The sequence below is a fragment of the Anopheles bellator genome, chromosome 2 (genome assembly GCF_943735745.2).
Source record: "Anopheles bellator chromosome 2, idAnoBellAS_SP24_06.2, whole genome shotgun sequence".
Classification (NCBI taxonomy): Eukaryota; Metazoa; Arthropoda; class Insecta; order Diptera; family Culicidae; genus Anopheles; species Anopheles bellator.
In genome coordinates, this window is record NC_071286.1 from 34365399 (window position 1) to 34383649 (window position 18251).

At 52.6% G+C, this 18251-nt stretch overlaps 1 protein-coding gene across 1 annotated transcript in view; it reads left to right on the plus strand.

Moving 5' to 3' along the window:
- LOC131210662 (ABC transporter G family member 23) overlaps positions 1-18251 on the plus strand; it is a 33833-nt gene that overhangs the window by 13403 nt on the left and 2179 nt on the right. Inside the window, exons 2-9 of the mRNA XM_058203942.1 lie at positions 13019-13180; positions 16319-16437; positions 16501-16898; positions 16959-17110; positions 17172-17316; positions 17380-17466; positions 17534-17924; positions 17986-18235. Coding sequence (XP_058059925.1) covers positions 13019-13180; positions 16319-16437; positions 16501-16898; positions 16959-17110; positions 17172-17316; positions 17380-17466; positions 17534-17924; positions 17986-18235 — 1704 coding nt within the window. The remainder of the gene's footprint in view (positions 1-13018; positions 13181-16318; positions 16438-16500; positions 16899-16958; positions 17111-17171; positions 17317-17379; positions 17467-17533; positions 17925-17985; positions 18236-18251) is intronic.

Sequence of the window (18251 nt, forward strand, 5' to 3'; positions counted from 1 at the left end):
GTTTGGAAACTGTCGTGTAGACAACTCCTGAAACCATATGCATTTATTCAAAGTCCTAATAGCAACAAAATGCTTCTCGTTTTTTACTCTAATGAATATTTCATCAGTTTATTCGCCACTCTACCTGAGGTGTTTATTCAAACTCTGTCGACTGCTCTATTGACTGCTGGCACCTTAGCGCGAGTCTCCTCCGTCAGGTCGTTGTTAGTGCTAAGCCTCAGACCTTTTCGAGCATTTGGCTACCTAGTACATCATCAGTGGTGCCATCATGAATTTGGTCTTGTTCTCGTCTATAATCTCTATAATGATTTGAGCTTTTGGAGAGAGCCTTCGGCCTGTAATGTGATCCTGTGATCTTGCTGAACTTGAAGTAAACTGGTCCCTGAGGTCTGCGCACTCAAGAGTCCCGGATGGTTCACTCCTGGGCGATGTTTCGGAGGACGCAAACTTGGCATAATCCCTTGGTGGTAGTGAAGTTATCAGAGAAAGCTTGCCATCCACCTTCTGGTGTGGTCTGGTAAGTTTGGCCGATATTCTGAAGCTAGATCTCATCTAGTTATACCCAGTAACTGCCGGAACCATTCAATCAATATTCTCTCCAAGTCAGCATTCCATTATTACTTTTGCCATCGAAACGAACTTGGATCTGCTCCTTCTTCTGGAAACAATATTAGTGAACAGATCCTGCTTCGTCCGTTCTACGTTGCTTCGGACGAATCGATTATGCCGACAGCCTAACTCAACTTGTTGAGTGGGCCACATGAGAGTAGGGACGACCCTGCGGCTCTAACAGATAAACAATAGCAGGAACACCGTCGTTAAGAGCTTTTTCCGGGGGGGAAGACCATCAGGGCCAAGTTTCATCTTAACCATGCGTGGCGTGGTGGTCTCTGAAATCCGCAATCCACTTGCAACTTAATCACCGCCAACGCGCAGCTTTACGTAGTGTTTAGGTTTTGGTCTTGTTTTCTCAACGTTACACCATTCTTTAACCATGTGGAAAAGTATGTGACTGGTTGTTTGTCCTGATGCACTTCACTGTTCTAGACCGAACCTCTGCTAAGCTAGTCACATTTCACTTAGTTTCGGTTAGTCTCAACCCGGCCGCCATATTTGCTGTCAGAAAGTGGTACAATGTTGGTCCAATTCGTTTTTGGAATCTCGTGGTCCACTGTGAGCTTGCAAAAGGCGATCCATTCAAGCCGATCGACCGATCGACCGATCGTCATCCTTCGCCGGACCGATCGGTCAGCTCGGGAGAGAGAGCTTTACCGGAGCGAGTGAGCGAGCGAGAAGTCGCCTGCAGTCTGTGGTGCGAGCGAGTCAACTAGTGAGCTCGCGCACGGCGACTGACCGACGGAGCAGAGCTCGGGAACGCTCCGAAACGGAGCCCGAAAGCTCCGGGGCCCGGTCCGAGACCGGATTCCGGTCGAACGGACAAGAAATCAGTTACTCCGATACTCAGTTACCGTTGGGCGTTCGTAGTTTGCGGTTGTCGCGTGTGTATGCTGCGTCGTGATTGGCAGAGCTGGCGTGCAGCAGCAGCAGCAACAGGCAGGTGTCCTCTAGTAGTGCCCCGGAGTAGTGCCCCTTCAGTAGTGCCCGGGGGCTCACGGAGGAGGAGCAGCATATCTGTGGGGTGATCGGTGGGGTCAACCCGGTTCACGACAACCCTCGCGCCTCGCGCGCTCGTGAAGGATTCGCGGGCCTCAAAGGCCGAAGGTCAAACACTTCCCCGGTTTTCGGAGTACTTCTTGGCCAGTGTGTGTGTCTGTGTTTTTCGCAACGAATGTGTGTGCGCCAGTTTTTGGGGTGGTGGGGATGGCCAGCGTGGTGAAAACAAAAAATCTGTGGTGAATTCGAGGCCGTGGTGCGAAACAAGTGATTGAAAGCGACGAACCCGACTCTGTGTCCAGTGTGTGGAGCCAAACAGAATGACCGCGATCGATGGCGGAGTTGCACCAGAAGAAGAAGAAGAAGAAGAAGAAGAAGCACCAGTTGCCCCCCACCCCCCGGGGGGGAGCGAGAAATGGGGAAAGAAAATCGTCGCCGTTACGCAAACTCGTGCGCCGCCGGATCGCGGGAAAGCCGAGGATCGGCTTTTCGGGCGGCGGCGGTGGCAGGCAGACAGGGGCGTTTATCAAAAGTGGCAACCAGACTGTGGGAGGGTGTGTGGGGGGGGGGGGGCGGGGGGAGAAAACGCAAGGTGGGGTGGCACATCTCCGCGGGCGCGCGAATGGAAAGGAAAAGTTGTGTGTGAATGAATTTTCATTTTTGGTTACGACAACACGGCCGACCCGGTGGGTTACCGGTGGGGAGCGGAGCTACTAGACAAACCCGGACCGCCAATCGGTCCGGAACGGAAGGCTCCGGCCACACGGTTCCCAGTCAGAGCTGGACCTGGACCATCGGACCACGTCAGAAATCGATACTCCTGACTGACCAGAGTGTCCATGGGCTCATTATGGTCGCCGATTGGACTCTTTTCCTCGGGGGGCAGCTACCCCATCAGAATTCTCGGCTTGAAACTGTTCGGTATGTGGCCCTAGACCGCTGGCCACTAGCGTTGCCACAGACCACAAGTACTTCGAGTTCGAGGCTCTGTGGCCGTGTGTGGGGTATTGCAACACGGTTTCGGATAATGCGACCGGTTTGGCTGGCTGGCTGGCTGGCTGGCTGGCGAAGGGTAATGGCACCACCGCCAGTGGTCGTTCGCTGGCCACACACGGCCAGCTGTGTGCAATTAAGCCGTGCCATGCCGTGTGTATCGATTGCGACGGCAGCGAGAATTCGTTAAGCACCGTGCACGGCGGCGCAGATTGGAAGGGAAACGGCCGACCGGTCCGCGGCCGCCGAAGGCGGGGAAGAAGGCCAGCTCGACCTCCGGCCAGGCGGCGGGAGGGCGGCCGCTTCAAATTATACTGCGCAAGACTCGACTCGGCGGTGCCATCGGGGCTGCCCTTTGGTCGGCCCTTGGACTAGTTGGCAGAATCGGCGGAATTCCTCGCGCGGTGCCGTCCGGACCAACGGCCGAATCCGGCCTTGATGCGGCGCAGGATCCTCGCAGGAGATCTTCGTGCATCTCACGTGTCAATGTCAACCAGCCAGGGCCCGGACACCTCCAAACGTGGACCCGTACGGCCCCCCCCGATCGTCCTGCGCGGCTCGCGCTGTTACGCAGTTACGCAGCGTGGCGTGTGGCGCATTCTGGCGCAGAAATCGAAAGTGCTGGCCCGGCCACCACCGCGAGAAGGCCTTCACGGTTGGCTTTTCTTGGATTTCTCACCCAGGCCCCCCCCTTCACACCCGCAAGCCCACCCCCGGCTGTGTCCCACCACCGACGCGCGCACGGCGTTGCTGCAACCGATTTACGACCGATCCACTCGCGCGCACGTCACAAGAAAAACCAGTTGCCAATATTTTCCCGCTGGCGCCCCGCGGCCCCACGCAAACCCATCCGCAGCCCTCGCCCCGCTAGACACGGGGCGCCGTTAGCGTGTGACGTGCGCGAGATGGCGCTGATTGCGCTCGCGCCCGCAACAACAATCGCACCGTTACACGTGTGTGTCCACGCTCGTATGTGTGCGTGGTTTGGTGGGTGGTGTGCCTGTAAAAATGGCAGAACATTAGATAAGTCGTGCGATTTGAAATCAACCAATTGAATAATCGTAGGCCGCGCAACGACCACCACGACGCTAGGGGCGCACACCTCCAAAAGGGCTGCGCCTGTATGTGTGCGCGTCGCCAGTTAGGTTCTGAGGTGGAATGTTTTCGTCGCGAAAAAACTGCTGACCCTTGCACAGTGGCCGCTCGGCGAAAGCGATTCCTTCGCCCCGTTTGTGCTGCGCTCGACACAATGACGACGCGGAGTGCGTCACGAGCCACCCAGTTCGCGCGGACGGGACCCCTGACTGACGCAGCACTTCGTTGGGTCGGGTCCGGGTCTGGCCTCGGCTGGAACCAGCGAGTGATCCGGACCCGGAATCGCCGCCGTTGGGAAATCCATCAACGGAGAGATCCACGCGATGCCCGCTGATCAGTCCGGCCGCGAGATTGCGATCGATCAGCGCGAGACATTCCGTAGCCTGCGTGCCGATCCAGCACCGGAAGCGCGTGTCTCAACAGCGCATCCAATTAGTGCCCATGCCTCTAGAACCTGCCCGATTCTTCCGTGTGCTAATCTGTGAAATCTTCATCTCCGAGCGCAGCGCTGATTAATTTTGTCGGTTCCATTAGTGCCGCATAATTAATTATGCAGAATCAGGTGTCGATCGGGTCAGCTCAAACCAGTCCAGGGGCCCACAAGGCTCCACTGTTGCCTAGGGTCCGAAAAGGATATGGCACCGCGCATGGGAACAGGTTCGGCACTTTTGCATAAACTTTGCGAAACGAGCCGCCCCCGGGAGTGGATTGCTGGCGAGATGGCAAGGCGACGTTTCGATTTTTAAATTTTTATAACCACACCTTCAGCCATCAGCGGTGTCTTTTTAAGGTGATAAGTGGTCCAATGCGCGAGATTTGCTTTTTTTGTTTTGACCAGTGGAGTGGAGATTATGCTAACGCCCACCGGCCAATTGGCCAACGTTAAAGCTCACAGACAGCGCACCACCAGCTGTTGAACTGAAGTTGGGCTAAAGTTGGATTTCGAGTCGAGTTGAAAAGTGTTACCACGAACGTGAGGGATAATTTTTCACGTTTACTTAATTTGCCTTTCAAATATTGCGCTATCGGAGATTTTCAGTTGAACGTCACATGTCACAGTCAGAAGTCTAACCAAGTACAGTGCAGTAACGAAGCTCGGATTCGGGCGGAATCTTTAGGGTGATGGGGAATGATATAGCGTGGCCAATCCTATAGCATGTTCAGGATGCCTTTAACCAGGTTCGATAAAAGCATACCTGACGGTACTTACATCGGACAATCCATTAAGTACTCTAAAAAGAAATTATTTATTTTTGCGTGTACTTCCAAACTCTATTTAAGATACTTTCAATCGTCCTTTTTTCTTCAAATATGCACCGTTTTGTTGGTAAATTTGTTGTTTTTGTAAAAGAAGGTTCATAATACCTCTCTTGGTCGTCACTAAAGTCGTCACTCTATTTTATACGTTGGCCAAATCTTTCGGATCCTGCACTGTTTCTAGGGAATTTCGGAGGTTTCGCTTCACGATGTCCCAGTTCATTTGGGCAAAGTCTTGATGTTCCTCTATTCACTTTTCCTTCTTGTACTTACTTGTAGCGAGACGTGGTGGTGAAATTGGGCCAGAATACGAATGTATGGGTTGATTCCTTGAGATAAGCTTTTCGATAGAAGTAGCTGTAGTCAAACTCTACATTCTGGCGATGTTTTCGATGTTTTATTCAGCTTTCTGCAGTCTAAAATGAGTGTAGAATTCAACACCAACAAGTTGATTGAGTTGAGTTCCGGAAGAACTGTTGTGTGACTCATTGGTTCACCACAGCGAACGAGAGCATCGCTGCCAAGTGTCCGAGGTTTGCGAAAGCTCCCTGAATACTCGGCCTCATCAATGATCGGCGCCACAGTCACCACAGCGATGGGCAAAGCATAATGTTGCTGTTGCAATGTTGCAGTTGATCGGGGCCTAAGGCGACCACAAACGGCAGCCACTGCGCGAAGCAAAGTAATTTGCTGGTGCCCAATTGATCTCCGGTTGTTCTCGGGTTCCGTTCTCAGTGACGGTACGGCCGCCGTGTGCCATCATCCTCCTCGAGCCTCGTGAGCCCCACCGTGCCCCGTGTGGCCGCGATGTTGTGATTCGCCAGCAGTTTGCTCGTCAAAAGTCCTTCGCGCGATTCGTTGTCTTCGGCGGCGCGAGTGAAACGAGTCTCTGCGCCGCACCGTGCTGCGTGCTGTGTGCACCCAGACACACATACATACACACGGTGTGGCGCATGTGTGAGACTTGGGGCCGTGTGGTGTTTTCACCGACCGACCGCCCCGACCGCAGCTCGCTCGTTGCTCAATTCTGGGCCGCAGATTGATCTTTCGGTGGGGTTTATTTTCGCGTTTCGCGTTCGCGCTGCCAGCTGCGGATGGCGAAATCACTGTGCAGAGCTCGGTGTGCCCCCCCCTCGACCAGTCACTCACATCGCACGGGGGGCAAATCGAAGGTTGGCGAGCGTGTCGTAACGATCGGATCGGGTTGGTTTGAAAATCCGTGTTCTCCGGGTATTTATTTATTTTTTGCCCCTCCACCTGAGAGCCTGCGGGGAGGGTCTGTGGAAACATCGGAAGCAAACCGCAGAATGCGCGCCCTGGGAAAATCGAAAACCACAAGCGCGATGCTGGACGCGGAAAATGCGGAACCCGCGAGAGTCGAGAATGGGGCGCATCGGGCTGGCTCGGTGTGATCACTTTCTCAGCTCACCGATTCCGGATGCGATTACGATCTGCGTTCGTTCGGTCGGCTTTGTCTTCTTCGCACGCAGGATCCGCTGGCCTGCAGTGGGGTAGTGGGGTGGTCTCGGGTCGGTCGGGCGCCGTGGGTTATGCAAGCTGCCGCCGAGTGGTTCGGTTTCAGTGCGACGCTAGAACCTTAGCGCGAACGTGTGTGCCATCCGGCCCGCCGTGTCCTGACTTTATTCCTGACTTCCGCCTGTTTCCTTTTTGCCCAAGTTTAGTTGCAACTGATTCAAGAATTCGTTCGGTGTTCTTCGCGAAGTGGTCTTGAAATCCCCGCACAGTGCCCCGTGTAAAACACAGTGATCCTCACTCCTGGGAAAAGGACTGTTCCCCGCTAGTAGCTAGTGCTGTGACGGCGCTGGTGCCGTGCTGCGGGTACCCCGGGAACGGCTTCAAAAGCAGCGTAAATTAGTTTAGGAGGCGTACCGGGCTCGAAGCGGAGCATCATCATCATCAGCGGCACCACCACCGGAAAACCGGACCCCGTGGCGTGCGAAACGGAAGTGAAGTGAACTCGGCGACGCGTGTTACGCCAACGACAACAGTGTACCCACCCCGGCCGCGCACAGAGATACATGACAAAATGTTGATAACGTAAGTAGAGCGGAAGCCCGGAGTCACCCTGTGGTGCCGGCAAACTGTAATCGGCCATCGGCGGCAGTGGATGTAGGAAGTGGAAGAAAGTACTTGACGCCCGAAAGTGAGCGCTTCAAATGAGTTTAAACACTAGCGCTGCTCAAACGATAAGCCATTAGATGGTTTTCCAGCTCCAACCCAGACACTGGTTGGCTAGGATAATTTGAATTTGAGTCTTTTCTGCTACTCTGCTGTATAACTCTGAGGAAAACTTCATTTTCATATTGTTAGACGCACAGAAAAGTGTTGTCCAGTTCATGAGCGAAACCGAAACATGTTTTGTTTCTCCTCTTGAAGGGTTATTGAATAATGTGACTTTCACTTGGGTTTTGATGACTTTTGGCTATGACAAGTCCTAATTTGGTTGAATGCTTAAAAGACTGAGCGTAGAACTAATGCTCGACTTGATTAATGCGGAATCGTTCGTCAGAAGGTGTTAGTTCTGGACAATACAGTAGTGATTGCCGAAAGAATTTCTATGCAATGGATCTGTGACTTTGAAGAAACATCAACACTGACTGACTGACTGAATCATTGGAATGATATTGCCTTAACATGCACCTTCTTATTGTCAGTCTTATCGAGATGGTCTTAAAGTAGCTAATAGGAAGAGGATCCCCTCGAAATGAGCCTTTTCCAATTGCAACTACTTATAATCCTTAGGTTCAGGATGGAGGAAGGAACACATTTTCTGGAACACACTGTTGGTTCCCAATTACCACTCGACTTGGGAAGGGATTTCTTAAGTCTTAAGTTTGCGCATAAAACTAACGTTGACTTTGTACTAACACATTTTGAATCGTTTTTGTATTTTATTCTTCGGGAACTCTCCCATGGAAGCATGTGAAATAGGAAATTATAAGTGAACATTATCAGAAAAAAAGTACGATTTTAGCTATCTCAACACCTGCATTATCTTTATTTCAATTAACTTTCTTTGGTTATAAGGTCGTAGATATTAACAAACGAAAGGAATGATTGACCGTATAACTAGGAATGTTGTAAATTAAACTGTACCAACGCGTTCGTAGTAGATGTAATTGAAGCGTTCAGTACGTATTTTCCGGTATACCTACTCAACGAGATGATATCATTCATATCATCATATCATATCATCAACAAATGATATCATTGAGAAGACTCCACGTCACATGTCGCTGGACATTCATCATTCCCGACAATTTTTTTTCGTCTACAAAATTATCATTAAAAACAAATGAAGTTATTGCGAAATGTATTATCATAAACCGACCAAAACGTGCCATATGTACTGGGGTGTTAAATAAAGTTGGAGCCTCGATAAGAAAAAAGCATTTTTATAGTTTGAAATACACTTTATTACGTTTATTTATCCGCTTATTCGTTCGCGCCGTAAGGTTCTAGCGTCGCACTGAAATACGCTTATTGATGCGCTTTCGACGATTTTCCAATACGATTCCCTGTGTTATCTCACGATTTACACTTTCAACATTCGTTCATAAATTTCCTTTGCTTTTAAACCTTCTATAAATAAAAATTCAATCACTGTACGAACTTAACGAATGCCCCAGTATGTGGTAAAGTTTTGTGAAGTGGTGCCGATTTCTGGAAATTACACTCTGCAAGCCTCAAGCATCTAAAGCCTTCCTCTGGTCGGCCGATAACACAAAAAGTCAATCGTTTTTCGTCTCTAGTTGTAATTCCCAGCCATGCTACACGATCAGGGGATAGTTAATACTTCCGTAGCCTTCCGTAACTCCAAAACACTTACAGAAAAGCTTAGAAATTAAAGCTTCTTCGGTGATGGCCAGGCTGTCGGAGTTCTGCTCCGGTTGAGTTACGAAATCGCCCCTCAACGGTTCCAACGAGTGGTTGACTTATAAGTGTGGTCTTTAAAATTGAAAACATTTCACAAACGGCACCGACCATCGACCATCGACCTGCGCTGGTTTTGGAGGCCTTGTTTGGGGTGTTTGGGGCTTTGCCGCCACCCGAACTTTGCTTCCGTTTTGCGCCAACGATTTGATAACACACGCATACGCCGAGCTTATCGAGCGAGTTGATCGGTCCTCGATCCAACTCCAACGACCATTAAGCCGATCGTGTAATTGACCGCTCATCATTTACGTCGAGATGATGCTGAGTCAATCGACCACCGATCTGCATGTTTTACAACGCTTTAGCGAGGCTCTTTCGGTGGTAATGCGCCTCGCGCTCATTATTGGTACATCTTTCGTGGGGTCTCGTGCGGCGCTGCCTTTCGGGGGCCCTGGGGTCTGGGGTCTGAGGTTTTTCGTGCTCACGATAAACACCGCGAACATCGCTCCGTGCCGCTCCTCCGCTCGTGTTCGTGGAGTTTAATTGCGCCACATTAAGAGATGGCGCGCGCGCGCGCAGAAAAAGGGCACCGCCGAGAGCCAGGCGCGCGCTGGTGTAATGGTGATTATTCGCGTGTGCGCGTTACGCCATCCCCTCGCGCTGCACCTCCCCGGAGGGACCCCCCTCCCGGTGGGCCACTATTTGTCATCATCAACAATAAAATGTGCCGCTGACCACAGAGAGAAAACACGAGCCGCGAGTTGTAAAAACCCTTCGGTGGCCTCATCGGTGGCGGCGCCATCTCAACGGGGCAGGCTTCTTGGGCGCTCTAAGGGCGCCGGGCCGGCTCGCACGAAAAACCACCGAAAGCTCGGTCGCCCCGAGGCCCCGAAAACCGACGACGGCCGTGGTGAGGACGGTCCGAGCTGAGCGCCGCGCACGAGCCTGTTATACAACCCAAACGAGAGACGGCCTACATTTGCGAAGGTCAATTCGGTTTCGTTCAGGTCTTTCTCGCTGTCCGTGTGCTTGTGTATGTGCGAGTCTCACTCTCACTGTCCACTCGGCCGAGACCGCCGCGCGACGCGAGCCGAGCGAAAGAAAGCCTTGCGCGATGCGTGCGCCCATTAGTGTCAATTAGAAACACCACCACCACCACCAACGAACCCTTGCGTGTGCGTGTCGTGGCACGGATTTCGTGGCCTCTGGCCCATGCTGGTCGTCGTGAGCCCCGTGAGCCGTCGCCGCCGCCGCCGCCGCTGAATCAGTATTCCAAAATCGTACGATCCTCGGGTCCTCGGGTGACTCCAGCGAAGAGTACCCACGGCGCATGCAAAGTATGACGGCGGAGGGGGTTTTGTGGGTGAAATTTGGCCCGTCCCGCCCCGCGGACACACCACCTGCCCGCCCTCTCGGTTTCAAGGCGACCGGCCGAGGTGTGTATAGGGCACACAGGGCGAGGAGCTCGCCCTGACGCAGGCCGAGCGATTAGAAACCGGTTGCTGGCCGCTGGCCTCCTCTGGGCCCTCGTCCCCGCGGTGGTAGTGCCGGGGAAGGGAGGGTAGCGGAAGGTCGAGTCGCACTGTGTGTGCGCTGTGTGTAATAAGGGTAAATAAATGTTACGGATTTCTATGGCGTCAATCTGCGCCGTGCACGGCAAAACCAATTGAGGATTGGTTCCAGCACAGCATTCGCCTGTATATCCCTGCGTTCTACGCGCGGACATCGGCAAGGTGTGTCCGAGCTCCGAATCGACGGCACAATGGCACTTGATTGAATTTCGAATACATTCCCCAAAAACGACAGAAGTTGCGGAATAACGCCGCCAACGGACTAATGAACCGCCGGCGGCGGCAGTGGCGGCGTCGGCCTAATGACGGAACGGATAAGCGGCGCTCGTTAAGGGAAGCGCTTAAAACTCCATTAGCTCCCGGCGCGAATGTGCGTCCGGCGGGACATTCGGGTCTGGGTTGTCTGGAGCAGAGCCCCGGGAGTGGACGATGCAGCCACAGGTGGTGCGGATGGATTCACGATCATCCCAGCCCAGGTCAACGAAGTGTGCGTGCTTTGCATCCGTTTCCTACTCGCGGTTCTCAGGGTCATCCCGTACGCCCGACTTCCTCGTTCTCGAACACCTGCACCAAAAGGCCCTGACGTCAGGCGAGAAGAATTACACAACTTTCGCGCACATGAACGCCCCGCGCCATGTGGACAATGCTGCCTCACCTGGCTTACAATCTTTGCACGTTACCTGAAAGAGTGTTAAAACATCAATGGAACGCGAACTGAAGACCAAAAACGATCGTATTCGCGATAGAATTAATTTTGAATCAAAAGACTTGCTCGATAAGCGACGAACCCGCGACAACACCCAATTACGACTATTACCCGGACTTTGGTGGCTTCTGAGTGTTCCAAGTCGAAACATTTAAGCCCCTTTCACCCGGCTTGGCATCGTTAAAAGTTGCGTCCTTCGGATCGGTCATCTGAAAGCGGTGGCCAAATCTTTGTGTTCCATGCGTTGGCTTCAATCCTTTTCCGGTGGTGTCTAGGTGAAACGGGTCCGAAAGGTTTCTGCAGATGTACGGTAAGGGCAATGTACTCCGGAATGGGGCAGTCACTTCTGGATGACTTCTTCCTGCTTGCTTTTTGGCCGTGACTAGTGGGGACTTCCTGGAATACCTTTCCGGCTTTCCGGGAATGAAGCCTTCCTTTCTAAATGGCAAAAAGCAACGACCTGTACAGCAGTTTGACTTCATCAGAACCGAAACAAGCTCCATTGGATTGTGGCAGCAACTAAAACCCTAGCCCAAGTGCACTCCGCATTCCTAGGTCCCATACCAAAATGTTACAGCGATCGGACCGGGACAGCACACATACCTATCATGCCTCGGGCGCTTTATTTCAAAACCTATTTTTGGGTCAGATACCAGATCTAATGATCGGACACCCGGTCGGCAGCGAGTGGCAGCGGCGAGTCGCGGGCAATGTTCCGAGATGTCCTTGAAAGTTCAGCTGCATCAGCTGCAACCGGACAGCAGGACAGGACCGGACCGGACCAGTGCTGCACCGGCTTCGAAAGTGCATTCGAGCGGTTCTTGAGCGGCTCTCGGGTTTTCTCGGTATTTTTATGAAAGCCTTGTGGCCTCGAACCGGCAACTGGTAGTTTCCATAAACGAGAAAAGACCGTCGACCTCGCACGCACGGCTTGATCGATCGATTCGCGATTGAGGTCTTTTTTCCGGCCATTCCAGTCGATTCTGCCGAGTGACGGAAACGTTTCTTTAGCGGGCTTTTTATGTCCTTTCGGGCACTTGAACTCCCTGGTTGATTGTTGTTCCGTGTTGTTCCGTGTTGTTCCCCCCTTTCCGGTCGGGTTTTCCGGGTACCTGTTTCGGGTTTTGGCTTTTCTTTCGGACCAAACCAGCACACCGAGCCGAAGAGATGGCACCGGCCGACGCCGTCCTGGCGTCGGCTCGGGACTTGGGCAACCTTCAGTGCAAACAGAGTGCGGTCCCACTCGGGATGGCCCACCGATCGATTGAGGTCAATACCAACGCGGCGTTATGTGACGGCGGCGGCCTACCTTGGGTGGAACGCGTTTTTACATAACACCATTAAATAATGATCGTTGACGACGAATTATCACCACACGCGGACCCACCCGGTGCCGGTGTTAATTTCGGGACGGACCCGTCCGTTCCGGCTTCCCTGCGGGCGTGTTGGGCTGGGTTTTGATTTACGATCCCGCGTTTGCGTTGGGCCAAGCGCCCGTTGTCAAATGTCACGTTGCCGGCACGGCCAGATGGTGGTGGACTAATTTCCCTTTCACCTAGCGGATGGAAAACCTAGACCTAGTTGCAGCCGGCCGGCCGGTGCTGAGGGCTGGTGGTCGGTCGTTAACATTCCAGCCAGCCGAGCGCGGTGACGATCTTCGGAGGCCGTCCACTGAGCCACTCTCGATCTCGAGCGAGCGTTAAATCACGGCTAGAGTGGCCAATTAGGGGCCGATTCCGCGGAACACCCAACCGGATGCGGCCCGCGTGTCAGTGGCCAAATGTATCTAATTAGTCGTCCGATTCCGATGCGTTCGGATGCGAGTCAGTGAAACAAAACGTCGTTCTAATGCAACCCTTCGTGTGTCCTTTGCTTCTCCTTCCAGCGGCAGCGAGACGAGCGTGGCGACAATCGACGATGGAGGGACGATGTGGAGCAGACAGCAGAACGCCGTGTCGGTGCGGCACGCGTTCAAATCTTACGGCACCAAGAAGAAACCAAATCAAGTTCTATCGAATCTTAACATGACAGTAGCCAAAGGAACTATGTAAGTATGCGAGCGGCCATCTACTTCAGCCTCGGTCGACCGGCGGCCATTTTGCATATTGATGAGCGCCTTGGAAACTCCAGCTCCAGTTGTCCATATGAGAACGTGGCGTCATTGGGTGAATTTTCACTTTCCACTTTCCCAGTTTCTGTTCCAATTGTGACTCCGAAACCGTAATTATTTACACATTTACTTATTTCGTCAAAAATCAACGGGTCACAAGGCGTCGTGTTAACACTTAGAGAAGTAGCTAAATCAAGTGTTTGGATCTTAAACTACCGATCACTTGACTTTTAAAGATTCAATCTTCTTTCTGGAAATTGTTAACATTTAGTAAAAACTTAGACATTTACGAAATGGAGAAATGCATGGAAAAATGACCCCTGCAGAAAATTGGAAAATATTGTTTCCAAAGTGCCGTGGCTGCACTCAAACTGCACGAAATTTGAAAAACTCATTTCCAGCTCAGTCCTGAAATTAATAAATTGAGATCAAAAGAAGATTGAGAAAATATATTGCTATGGTGCATATTTGACGCAAATCGGACCATTGGAACTACCAAAATACAGTTTCGAAATTCACGCAAACATAATGGATTACTTTTTGGCCAGCCTTATATTAAAAAATGTATTTCCAAAGTGGTGAGTCTTTGACTAAAACTGTACGAAATTGGAAATGCTCATTTCATTGAAGTCATTTTTACCTCTCTGGTTATGTTGATAAGCAGAATTTTCGTATTTGATGTTCGGAAAATCAACACCGCGTGCAAGAGAAGCCAATGCACCCATAACGAGTAACGAGTATTTGGTACGAATTTTGGTCCGGTGGCACTTTCGGCCCTTTAGTCTTCGAAAATGAAAATGGACCTACCGCCAGATGTTGGCTTGTATTGGTTCGTCGCCGAAACTGAAGCTGAAAGCACAGGACGACACTACGAGCCATAAAGCGACAGTCGAACACTAGAAGGACTACCCTAGACTATGTGATAGTTTTTAGTCTAACGAGTTAGTCGGTCGAGAACCGAATAAAATTGGCAATAGGCTTAAGTGACGAATTTCCTTTGGCATCCTCGAAACATGGCGATAGCTCACCACACAAGCGCCAAGTCCAAGAATTGGACAAACAATAGCAGAGTACATAGTTTTACTACTGAGAGGACACATACTACTGAGAGGCCAACTGAATTCAACGTAAGCTGGTAAAAACGGCGTAGAAATCAGCGTGATCCAGCTGTTCGCCTTCTGAAGGTTCTTCAGCAATGTGACGTCGTTTGACATTCTTGCTGACCTTCCAGAGGACCTCCCGTGCGTGTGGCGTAGCCGGAAGCCAATCTTGATCGACAAATTAATTAAAAGTACAACTTGCACATTTCCAACCTGTTGCGGTCCTCTGGCCAAACTCCGCCGTAAAGCTGTTACGTCCCAAATGTTGATCGCTTTTCGACTTCACTTTCGCGCAATTACTGTCCGAATTTGTTAAAACAACCCTCACTCAATTCGGCCGGTCAGGGACGCCGGTACGGCCCGCTGTTGAGGTTGTGCACGTTTTGTTTTACAAACACAAGCAAAGCACTTTGCATGTTGCGAGCGAACGGTACAATTACTTCGCGGTTTGCTGTACCGCTGGCTCTCTCGCGGAAGTAATTACCGTGACCGTGCGTGCATTATCATCCCTCAGCGAAGGGTTTTTCACGAAGCCATTGCGCGTGAACCGAGCACATGCACGCACGGCAAACGCAAATCACCGCCAGGCCCATCAATAGGCTTTCCGTCAATTTGCTCGCGTGGAATGCGAAAGGCACTTTCTTCGGGAGGTCCCGTCACAACGTTGACCTTTGCTCCGCATTCCAACCCGACGGGGCTCGAGTCTCCGGTGCATACGGATCTTGCCGGATCGGTACCGGAAGCAACTTTCCTCTTCGTCGTCATGCAACCGAACGGATCACCTGTTCCGATTTGCTTCGTCGGTTGACGTTGCCGGCCATCGGTAAGGTACGCCAGCTACTTCCATGAATCCCTACCGTTAGCATGATTACTATATTCAGCGCTCAGCTTTCAACAACATTCCGTGGAGTGGCTCGCATCGTGGAAGAGTGGCCAACGCCAATCCACGTCAAGTAACTTCACCAGCATTAAAAACGGCGGTGGCCTTGGCGTACCCACGTTTGGGGCCCCCTTTTGGGCGAAGGCAACCCTCGCTGGCATCACTGAGCGAACAGAGGCCTTCGCCCGAAAAGACCGAGCTCTTCTTCGGCGGGTCGTCGTCGTATGCGTGTTAGACCAATCGGTTGAGCCGTCGGCAAAACAATGCCAAGATCTGTAGGTCTTGATGCCCTTCAACATGTTCACAGCGTTTCCGGAGCATTGTTCGCTGCCTGCAGTGATCTGATGTTCGGGAATTAGGGTGTGGATATCATTGCGTGGTTGTTGCGTATGTGTTTCTGGTGGCTGAACATTACCCCGAAACCCCCAAGGAGACTTTGTTTGGCCACGGTACAATGTTGACAAATGCTCGGCGGGCGCACATTAACGTGTGCTTAATTCGCGCTCAGGTATTCCAATGCGGTCCCCGCTTAATGGACGCGTTGACGCTGAATTTGGTAGGACTTGATAGGACTTGGTAGGACTTGGACCGAAGGCGGTTCGTTAATTGTGGAGAAAAGTCAAGTGGCTGGCGACTGATTGACGACTTCTGCTGCTGGTTCGCAAATCGCATCTCGCAAAAGGCCCGCGCTGATGGGGCCACCCTGACTCCTGACGGCCACCACCCGACCTAGCTCGACTCGTTGTTGTTCACTCGCCCAGTGGCCATTGTGTAGCCATCGATGACACATCGATGAGCGGACCGAACGTCTAACGTCTAACGCAAATGGATTCCCGAGACCAAAGACGCACATTCATCTTCGGTACGTGATCGGAATGGAAGCTCGAGCTGTGGGGAATGTGGCCAATAGGTGGCCACCAAATCGCGACAAACAAAATGCGCGGGGCGGGACGCGCCAGGGACACCGCGACTATGGCGTCTCCGGCGGGCGTAGAGCTCGCCTCAAAGGCTCGCCAGTAATTAGCGATTCGACGCCAACGACACTTTTCTCATTGCTTTTCCGTGAATCTACTTTACCGTCTCCGTCTCTCTTAGTTATGGACTTTTAGGAGCATCCGGTTGCGGTAAGACCACACTGCTTTCATGCATAGTCGGGAGGAAGCGGCTCAACTCGGGAGAAATATGGGTCCTGGGAGGCAAACCAGGAACAAAGGGTACGTACTAGGGCGAGAGGTGTCCGCGGCAGAGCCTCGTCATTAACCAGCGTTCTCGTGCAGGATCCGGTGTGCCCGGCGCACGCGTAGGTTACATGCCTCAGGAGATAGCTTTATACGGAGAGTTCTCCATCCGCGAGACGATGATGTACTTTGGCTGGATCTTCGGCATGCACACGTCGGAGATCGTCGAACGATTACAGTTTCTGCTCAACTTTCTCGATCTGCCATCGGAGTCACGGTTGGTGAAGAACTTGAGCGGTGGCCAACAGCGCCGGGTGTCGTTTGCCGTCGCCCTGATGCACGATCCCGAGCTGCTCATCCTGGACGAACCGACCGTCGGTGTGGATCCCCTGCTGCGACAGAGCATATGGAACCATCTGGTGCACATCACGAAGGCCGGCCAGAAAACGGTCATCATTACGACGCACTACATCGAGGAAGCACGACAAGCGCACACGGTAGGTACCGACAGTCCTCGCCAACTTCTGGGCACCTCTTGACACTATCCTTCGGAACAGATTGGTCTGATGCGATCCGGGCGATTGCTGGCAGAAGAGTCCCCCGCCTGCCTGCTGTCGATGTATCGCTGCAGCAGCCTGGAAGATGTCTTCTTGAAGCTGTCTCGCAAGCAAGGCCAAGCCAACGTAGCCCCAGCTGAGCTTAACATCAGGTAGGGAGCCCGCCAGCAGGACACGTCGACACGGCGGCTTTCACGGGCTTTTCAATTGCAGCAACAACATTTCGCTGTCGGCGCTAGCATTCGGCAACAAAAAGGACAACCCAGTCTACGTCAGCCAGGAGAGCGGGGTCGTGGGACTGAACTTCCACCAGAGCAAGGAGGTGCTCATCAGTGACAGTAATGGATCCACTATTGCGGTAGGTCCACGAACGAACCCGTGCCTGGGGGAGAACTTAACTAGCTTGGGTTTCCACGAGCAGATTAACGGACTCAACGGATCGGCGCCCGGTGCAATCAGCGAAGCAGTCGACTGTGACAACTGCGCAGAGTGTTCCGGTTGCTCCAATGTAAGTTTCGAGCGTTAGGGTCTGAACAGCGGAACAGGTCGATTGATGTTGCCCGATCTTTCTGCAGTTCACATCGAAGGGGAAGATCAAGGCACTGCTGGTCAAAAACTTCCTGCGCATGTGGCGGAACGTCGGGGTGATGCTGTTCATCTTCGCGCTCCCGGTGATGCAGGTGATACTGTTCTGCCTGGCGATCGGGCGCGATCCGACCAACCTGAAGATGGCCATCGTGAACGGCGAGATGAACTCGACCATCGACTCGGACTGTGTCTTCGATCCCGGGTGCAGCTTCACGAGCCTGTCGTGCCGCTACCTGAGCCACCTCAACTCGACCATCGTCAAGGAGTACTACACGGACCTGGACTCGGCCCTCGGCGCCGTACGCGACGGCAACGCCTGGGGAGCCCTCTACTTCACCGACAACTTCACCGACGCGCTCGTGGCACGCATCGCTCTCGGTACACGACAGGGTGGGTGAGTGGCCATTCCAGCTTCCCTAACTCGCTCTTCCGGTTCTAGGCCGAGATGCGGACGATGAAACCCTGGACCAGTCGGAGATTCGTGTGTGGCTCGATATGTCCAACCAGCAGATCGGGATCATGCTGAACCGCGATCTGCAGGTGGCGTACCGGGAGTTTGCCCAGCAGCTGCTGCGCGTGTGCGACAACAATCCGAAGCTCGGTGACGTGCCCATCCAGTTCAAGGCGCCCATCTACGGGACCAACGACCCATCCTTCACGGACTTTGTCGCGCCCGGTGTCATTTTGACGTGAGTTCCACGCCGT